This window comes from Bombina bombina, chromosome 3 (genome assembly GCF_027579735.1).
Source record: "Bombina bombina isolate aBomBom1 chromosome 3, aBomBom1.pri, whole genome shotgun sequence".
Lineage (NCBI taxonomy): Eukaryota > Metazoa > Chordata > Amphibia > Anura > Bombinatoridae > Bombina > Bombina bombina.
In genome coordinates this window covers 433,144,769-433,153,751 of record NC_069501.1, presented here as the reverse complement: position 1 = coordinate 433,153,751, position 8,983 = coordinate 433,144,769, and the positions used below count along the sequence as shown (strand labels likewise).

Sequence of the window (8,983 nt, the reverse complement as noted above, 5' to 3'; positions counted from 1 at the left end):
ATATATATATATATATATATATATATATATTTTATTCTTGCAAAGCCATTGCTGTATTTTGCAGTCATTTTTAATATTGATGTGAGCCTTTAACAGGTCATGTCCAATTTTAACTTCAATAAAATAAATACATCTTGCAAAGCCATATCTGATTTACTATCAGCTTTCAATAGACAAAAAAAAAAAAAAAAAAAGTAAAATTATGTGAACCATAAAATAGGTTTAGCCAATGTCCATATGTTTTATTTTACATTTTCGGTTGACTTACAACTGGTTTAAGAGACTCCTCCATACAAAATACGGACCTTGTGTCACAATATTGCAAGTAAGCAGAAAATAAGGGTTTGGTTTTCCTCCCCATTACAGATTTAGGCACGGTAACAGGACAAAAAAAAATATAAAACCCTCATTGCCATAGAAAAAAAAACATGCACGTGTTGCAGGCTCATCTGGCAGTGAAGGAGTTAATACTGAAACTGCACAGTTGCAAACCTCATAGGAACTACATGGGAGATCTGTTGCAAAACTACAATAAATTAGCAACCCTAAAAACAGCAGCTATGGTTCTACTCTTTCCATACTTTTTAAATTAGAGAGTAAATTAATTCCATAGGCAGAAATGCAGTCTTAAATGCACATTTAATAGATGACAGCATCAGATCCTCATCCAGTGAGAGTCCCCGGAAGACAGAATCCAAGTGTTTATGAAATTAGAGTATTTTTCCTGGTTTGCAAGAATTCATTCAAAATAAAAAATATAATTTTTCTTTCAGTGTGCAATATCTAAGATCTATAAAGAAGATTAAAATTGCATTTATGTGAATGTCCAAGTCTACTTTGGAAATCTTAAGAAAAATAAAAGCTTCCTGATAAAGAGCGTGTAAGGCACGTATTAAACTGTGTTACTGTTAAAAACAGAAAATAAAATCCACACAATTCAATCGGCAACATTTAACTTGTCTGAAATGTGACCGGTCTCCACAAAACCAGTCATTTTTTGAAATTAGATTAAAAAATAAAAATTAAATAAAATCCTAACCAAAAGTTACGCATGGGACGAATATGTAGCATCAGTGTCATTGGTTGAAAGTATTCACCCCAGTACTAGAGGGATAGAAAAAAAAAAAAATTATATATAAAAAATGTTTTTTTTTTTTTACAAAAAAAAGTCTCATATGTGGCTTTCATCTTCTTTCAATACATCATCTGAATTTTGAGGAAGGACTGAAAGTTCATTATTTGCTTTTAGCTCAGACTCCGTCTTTCCTTCTTGACTTTTCAGTCTTTTCTCCTCAGCTTTCTGCTCTTTTGCAGTAAGCCTATAGTGAATGGTCATTCCAACAAAGAGGTAGGCAGAAGCAACTAGCAGGACAATGCCACAAGCTTGATAGGTGTACTTGTAGTCACCATAAATATCATTTAATCGCCCTAAAAAAGCAAACACACAAAGAATGAGTAAATAAAAAAAATATGGAACACACCACACATCGAAATCTAGAAGCGTTAGAAAGTGAAACATTTATGTTCTGCTATCAGATTGCCTCACATTATGGCAATAATATTTTCCCCCATAAGAACTCAAAAGGCACTATTTTACAGCAAGAAGATGTTAAAGGGATAGTCTAGTATAAATTAAACTTCCATTATTCAGATAGGACTTTTAATTTTAATCAACGTTCCAATTTACTTTTATCATTAAATTTGCTTTATTCTCTTGGTATTCTTAGTTTAAACTAAAAACATAGGTAGGCTCATATGCCAATTTCTAAGCCTTTGAGGGCTGCCTCTTATCACATGCTTTTTAAATCTCTTTTCAACACAAAGACAGAAAGTACACGTGGGCCATATAGATAACACTGTGTTCAGGCACAGGGGGTTATTTAAGATTTAGCACAAAACAATGCTAAATTTAAAGACAATAGATAATAAACAGTCAGTCATGTGATCAGGGGCTGGAAGAAGGTTCTTAAATACAAGGTAATCACAGAGAAAAAGTATATTAATATAAAACTGTTTATGCAAAACTGGGGAATGGGTAATAAAGGGATTATCTATCTTTTAAAACAACAACAATTCTATGGTAGACTGTCCCTTTGTCTGCATTACATGGATCTTAACCCCAACCAGGGACAGGCTTGAGAACACTGGATTAATGCGTATTCCACAGTATTTAATGACATGATTAGACCTACAAAATACATACCCATCTATTAGATCTATACAGACACACACTCCAAACCATCAAAAAGGTACACTAAACACCTTGTAATTAGAAGATATTTATATGGTCTTGCTACAGACTAAAACAGCCAAGAGCTTAACCCCCCCCCCACACACTACAATTATTATTTTTTTTAACAGCTGGCCAAATACCACCCACACTTGCCTTATTTGAAGGAGCCAATCCAAATTGGTTAATAAAAAGGTGACAAGGCTAGCCATGATTAACTTAAAGGGACAGTCTAAGGGATTATCTCTTTTAAAACAATACAAATTCTGGTGTAGACTCTACACCAGAATTTTTATTGTTTTAAAAGATAGATAATCCCTTTATTACCCATTCCCTAGTTTTTGCATAACAGTTATATTAATATACTTTTTACATCTGTGATTACCTTGCAACAAAACCTCTGCAAACTGCCCCCTTATTTCAGTTGTTTTGAGAGACTTTTTTTTTGAGAGGCATTTTAGCCAATCAGTGCTGGCTCCTAGGTAACTTCATGTGCGTGAGCTTAATGTTTTCTATATGAAACATGAACTAATGCCCTCTAGTGGTAAAAAAAAAAAAACTGTCAAAATGCATTTACATTAGAGGCGGCCTTCAAGGTCTAAGAAATTAGCATATGTACCTCCTAGGTTTAGCTTTTTTTGTGTTTAAATAGTTTTTATTGGCATAAGGTTCACTGGGTTACAACAAATCAAAATACAGTTTCTTAACATAACAGACAAATAAGTAGAGTTACATTATCATCAAATTGAGCATTGTCAAATATCAGTAAACCAATGGCCCAGCTTTTTTGTGGGTGTCAAGGGAGGGGGAGGTAAAATAAGTGAGAAATGAAAAAAGAAAATTATAAAGTTTTAGAAAAAAGAAGAGGGAAAGACAATCTGAATTGAGTGAGTTATAATACTACTACGTAGCTCAACAGTTTGTCAAAGGAGAACGGTGGGAATTAGATTGTTTAATCCCGTAAAGAGAGGTTATAGGGGAAGGAGAGTCAAGTCATACATCAACAAGTTTATATCATTAAAATTGAAAGCTATAGCGATGGTCTTATGGCCTAACTAGCAACTAACAGTTTGCATATTCATCTTTCAAACCCAATAACTCATTCAAATTGTTCGTATTCTTGTGCTATAATTATTTTAAGGGGTATTATGGAGTCTTCGCTCCCAGATAAACTGCACATTAGTTATCTCTTGTTTACCTAGGTAACAGTAGTGCATTTTTTCTAATAGTATCACGTGATTGACCTCCGCTACCCATTGGGCTATTGTGGGAGTTTCTACTGACTTCCATAACCTGTGGATTAATCTCTTAGCACATGTCAACATTATCAGAAATAATTTTTTCCTATAGGCACAAGGGATTTTTGGTGCATGGTTAAGGAGGATGGCATGTGGATTTAGCGCGATTTCTGTGTTTAGCGTTTTGCTCATATTTTGTGTCACTTGTTGCCAGAACATGGTTAAGCTCGGACAAGACCACCAAATGTGTGTCATGGTGCCCATCTCACCGCATCTTCTCCAACAACTAGACGAGGCCGTCGGCTAGATAGCTCGTAGGCGATGTGGGGTTAAATACCAACGGGCCATGATTTTATAGTTTAATTCTGATAATAATTGGGAGGTTCCTAGGTTTAGCTTTTAACTAAGAAAACAAAGCAAAACTTGGTGATAAAAGTAAATTGGAAAGACGTTTAAAATTACATGTCTTATCTGAATCATGAAAGTTTATTTTGGACTAGACTGTCCACTTAAACTGAATTGCTTTGCAGCTGGTTATCGAATAATCTAAGGCCAATTAGAGTTAGCCTTGATATGTCTGCAGTGTGTATTTTCAGTTACATTACAGGAAATGGAAAAGTGATTTTGCTATGCATAATTAAAATTGCTAAGTGTTTACTTTCCCTTTAAGGCCAACCTAAAACCAACAGCTCCCCCCTCCATAATTGTTAAAACCCACTAAGAGGGGGGTGGGGGTGACAAGCACACAGCCTTCTGGAGTTAACCACATCTTGTTTTCTATAAGTTAGATTGTCAAATACATAAAAGTTGAGGTAAGTTACCTAGCAATGGTGGTCCCAGTAGCACAGGGCAGCACTCCACAATGGTCACCAATCCAACAGCACTTGAAAATCGTTGTGCCCCAACCAGATCCATCAAGGTTTCAAAGAGGACAGAGCTTAGCCATCCAAAAGCAAATCCAAAAAAGCCAGCATAAAGACAGAAGCCAGTGAAGTCTGTGGACAGGGGTGCCAGGAGGTGGCATACTCCATTCAGTGCCACAGATGCAGCAAAGAAATACTGGATCCTAGGTCTTACCAATTTGGTGTTGGCTACAAGTCCCATGGATGGTCTTGAAACCATATCCACAAATGCAAGGATAGAAAGCAGAAAGGCAGCAGACTCTGGAGATATCTGCTTGCTCTTGGCATAGTTGCTAAGGAAAACCAATGGTGCAAAAAGTCCAAAAAACATAATCATGTGTCCAGATAAGTACAGCAAGAAGCCTCTATGAGTGAACAGAGTTAGGTCTAAGAACTTGTTGATTGTCTGGAAGAATGTTGGTTTAGTTTTCGCCTTTCCATCTATAAGGTCTTTATTGGCATCACCATCTTCTTTAGACTGGCATTTTCCAGCCTCCTCAAGCACCTCTTTAGTTATTTTCTTTTTTGAATCAACTGGCTTTGGTCCTATTGGGCGCATCAAAGATCCCGCCACACAGCAGTTAAAGAGGAGTCCACCAAGGATTAGGAAGCTCCCTCTCCAGCCAAAGATGCTATAGAAGTATTGATTAAGTGGGGCCAACGTAGAAAGAAACACAGGGCTACCTGCCATAGCCAATCCATTGGCTATGGGTCTTTTCTTGAAAAAATATTTCCCAATCATGGTTAATGCTGGATTCAAGTTGAAAGCCAGACCAAATCCTGTTTAAAAATAAAATATATGTTTATTGAAGTAGTAGAGGTCTTCTCTCACACACTTTATAATTATAAAAATGGTATTCACATTTTAAATACACGCCATAAATAATATTTATGAATAAACCAGCTTTTTAAAAAAAATAAAAATAAATCTGTAAATACCTAAAATAAAAGCAAACTGAGCCACAGGTTTCAAGTTGCACTTTGGCTGAGAATGCTACCCAAACAATTTGATGCCATGTCAACCAAAGACAGGAGTTTCAGGTTATTTAAAAAGTGTTTAATTTAAAATTGAACAACCAATACAAAATAAAGTGTATTTTGTGCCTGAATATACAATAACTATACCTTTTACAGTGTTCTAGTCTCCTGCTTTACATCATTTAAAATGTATAGTACAATTTTAGGTTGTAAAGAAAGTTTCCGGCCAAGGATACATACCTCCAATGACACCTATGCAAAAATATAGTTCGGACACAGTGTTACAGAAAGAAGAGCCAATTAATCCAGTTCCAGCAAGAATACCACCAAAGATCATTACCGGACGACTCCCGTATTTGTTCACCAAGACACTACTTATGGGTCCTAGATTGGGGGAGGGGGAAAGAAAAGTGAAGATAGTTCTTGAAAACACAGCACTACCATACTTAGCTTAAAAGAAAAAGTTGAATTTAATGACAGTTACACGAGATAGAAGATAGAGACACACACTCCACTGTATCTCCCACTTGAATGTGAAGAGTTATACATGTCCATGCAGCAGTTTTAATACTTTGCAATATGATACAATTTTGTGTTTTTATAAAAGGTAATCTAATCAAAAGGGACAGTTATACACAAGAATTTTTATTTTTTAAAAATAGATAATCCCTTTACCCATTCCCTAGTTTTGCAAAACCAACAGTTATATAAATACACTTTTTACCTATGATTACCTTGTATCTAAGCCTCTGCAAACTGCCCCCTTATTTCAGTTCTTTTGACAGACATCCATTTTAGCCAATCAGAGCTGGCTCATTGGTACTCCACGTGCATGAGCACAGTGTAATCTATATGACACATGAACACCCTCTAGTGAAAAACTGTCAAAATGCCCTGAGATAAGAGATGGCCTTCAAGGGCTGAGAAATTAGCATATGAACCTCCTAGGTTTAGCTTTCAACTAAGAATACCAAGAGAACAAAGCCAAATTGGTGATAAAAGTAAATTGGAAAATGGTTTAAAATTACATTCTCTATCTGAATCATGAACGTTTGTGCATGTTTGGATAGCTTAAAGGGACAGTCTAGTCCAAAACAAAGTGAGGGGGGGGAACCCACACATAACTAGAGTTAAAGAATTTCTGCAACAATAACTGAAAACATTAGCTACATTTTTAGCTAGGAGTACAAAATGCTTTAGTTGTTTAAAAATGACATGAAAACCTATTTATGTTTTTATTCTCTTTGTATCCGTTACTGACGTGACAATGCACTACCAAGTGTGATTTAAAAACATTGTTTGAAGCAGCTCTCAGCCCCCGGCGCCTACCTGTTTATGGGATTCAAGAAAGGTTACTAAATGCAATATATAAAACACACAATATGCAGCAGGAGAGCACTCACAAAAAAAAAAAATCATAGTTAAACAAAAACAGGCTTGCACTCGCTGGACATTAAAAGATAAACAGGTGCCTTTAATGTGACGTTTCGGGGGAATGTATACCTTCATCGGTAATTGAATCCAAGGAGGAATGGTCAAAGGTCACCTTTTAAAAATGTATAACTAGAACATAGCAGGAACACATGGATGGGATGCTATTGGTCATGAGGTCAGAAAACTTGTATAGCTTCATTACAATCTTGCATCATTTAGGTTAATAGAGAACAAGCTAACAGGAAACGGATGTTGAATTTACATGGGTGACGCAAGGTCAAACAATCAGTGTATCTATGTTGAGTAACAGGAGAGGGGGGTGGGTGTATGTAAATGCATTAAATTATTTTGTTTGTTGCATCAAAGAGAGCATAATAAAGAGTTAAACGTCCCTTAAATATAGCTACACGTTACACACAGAGGCACACTGTAGCAAAGTCTGCTCTAGAAAGGTGTTGCACCCATGCACCTGAGCTGGGCCTGTCTGATGATTGTCATGATAGTTATGTGCATAGCTGCCAATCAGCCATGTTCAGCTCGAGAGGAAGTGCAATGCTGCTCCAGAGAATACTTTAACTATGTATTTAACAAAAGTTACATAGATACACAGTAATGCAATAGTAACTTTTTTTTTTTTTTTTTTTTTTTTTTTTAAAAAGAGCATTTAACTATTGAGCTTTTATGTCCTTTAAATTTTTTTTATTAAATTAAAACACCTTGTAATTGCAAGATATTTGTTGTGTTACTATCAGCCATGTCTTAAAGGGACATGAAAACCAAAAATGTTCATTCATGATTCAGATAGAGATTACCATTTTAAACATTCCAATTTACTTATTATTTAATTTGCTTAATTTTTTAGGTATCCTTTGTTGAAAAAAAAAAAAATTGCAATCCACATGGGTGAGCCAATCACACCAGGCATCTATGTGCAGCCACCATTCAGCAGCTACTGAGCCTATTTAGATATGCTTTTCAACAAAGGATATCAAGAGAATGAAGCAAACAAATTAGGTAATATAAAATAAATTGGAAAGTTGGTATAAAAATTGCATGCTCTTTCTGAATCATGAAAGAAAAAATAAAAATGTGGGTTTCATGTTCCCTTAAATTGTTTAAAAAGGATGTTTAAAAATACTTAGCCACCCCACCCATTTGCCTTATTTGGAGGAGCCAATCTGAGCTTTAGTCCACAGACAAGGTAGTTAGTCAGTTAGTATTTAAAAAAAAAAAAAAAAAAAAAAAAGTTTAGCAGTGGTTATCCAATGAAGTCAATTAGGGACTGATATGCCGCAGGGTTAGCCTGGAAAAGTCAGCAGCATTTCAACTTCTTAACATTAGGAATTGATCCATTTTCAGAGCCAAATTCCATGAAAAGAAAAATGGGGAAAATTGCAAAGTTGTTTCATTATGCATAACTAACATTTTTATATAAAAATATCAAGGCGTTTACTGTCCCTTTAAAACGCACCACTTGCAGAATTGTAAGTATAGTATCACTATAGTAGGCTGCAGACAGTTATCACATAAGACATTATACTCCGTAATGACTCAGTTTGTTGACAGAGCGTGGGGGGGGCTGCAGATTGAGGTAGGATTTATTTAGATTGTATACACATATCTTTAGTATATATCTCTACACACCTTTTTCTGTTTGACTACATGGTCAGACACTTACAGTGCCTAAAGTACCGAGTCATTTTAGCTTTAGGAACAGCCCATGACCCTAGGTCATAAACATTCTTCTGACACACACCATACAATCACAACGCAGTCTCCTAAATTGTATATAAAACTCGTTAACCCTTTCTAAGGCTGTATTTTGCTTTTGTTCCAACAGCTGCATACACTGCACCCTAAAACGATTCTACTGCTATTATACACTGTTATTAAAAGGGGCATGAAAACTATTTCTTTCCTGATTCACATAGAGCAGTGATGGCCAACTCGAGAACCTTTAGAGATTCTGAAGCTACATTTCCCATGATGCTTAGGCACTCTGCAGCCTAGTTTAGCATCATGGATGCTAAGTTTAGCCATCACTTAAGATGGCGCATGGAATTTTAAACACTATTCTAATTTACTTCTATTATCAAATGTTGTTCTTTTGAAATCTTTTGTTGAAAAGCAGGCATGCAAGCTCAGGAGTGTGCATGAGACTGGAGCACTATAGCAGTACTTCTCGTGCCATGCAGTGCTAC

At 35.8% G+C, this 8,983-nt stretch overlaps 1 protein-coding gene across 1 annotated transcript in view; it reads right to left on the bottom strand.

Moving 5' to 3' along the window:
* Window positions 1-217: 217 nt before the first annotated feature.
* Window positions 218-8,983, bottom strand: part of SLC16A1 (solute carrier family 16 member 1) — a 56,118-nt gene continuing 47,352 nt past the window's right edge. The window contains exons 3-5 of the mRNA XM_053706653.1: window positions 5,589-5,732; window positions 4,290-5,150; window positions 218-1,428 (exon numbers count right to left, since the gene is read on the bottom strand). Coding sequence (XP_053562628.1) covers window positions 1,172-1,428; window positions 4,290-5,150; window positions 5,589-5,732 — 1,262 coding nt within the window. The 3' untranslated portion in view covers window positions 218-1,171. The remainder of the gene's footprint in view (window positions 1,429-4,289; window positions 5,151-5,588; window positions 5,733-8,983) is intronic.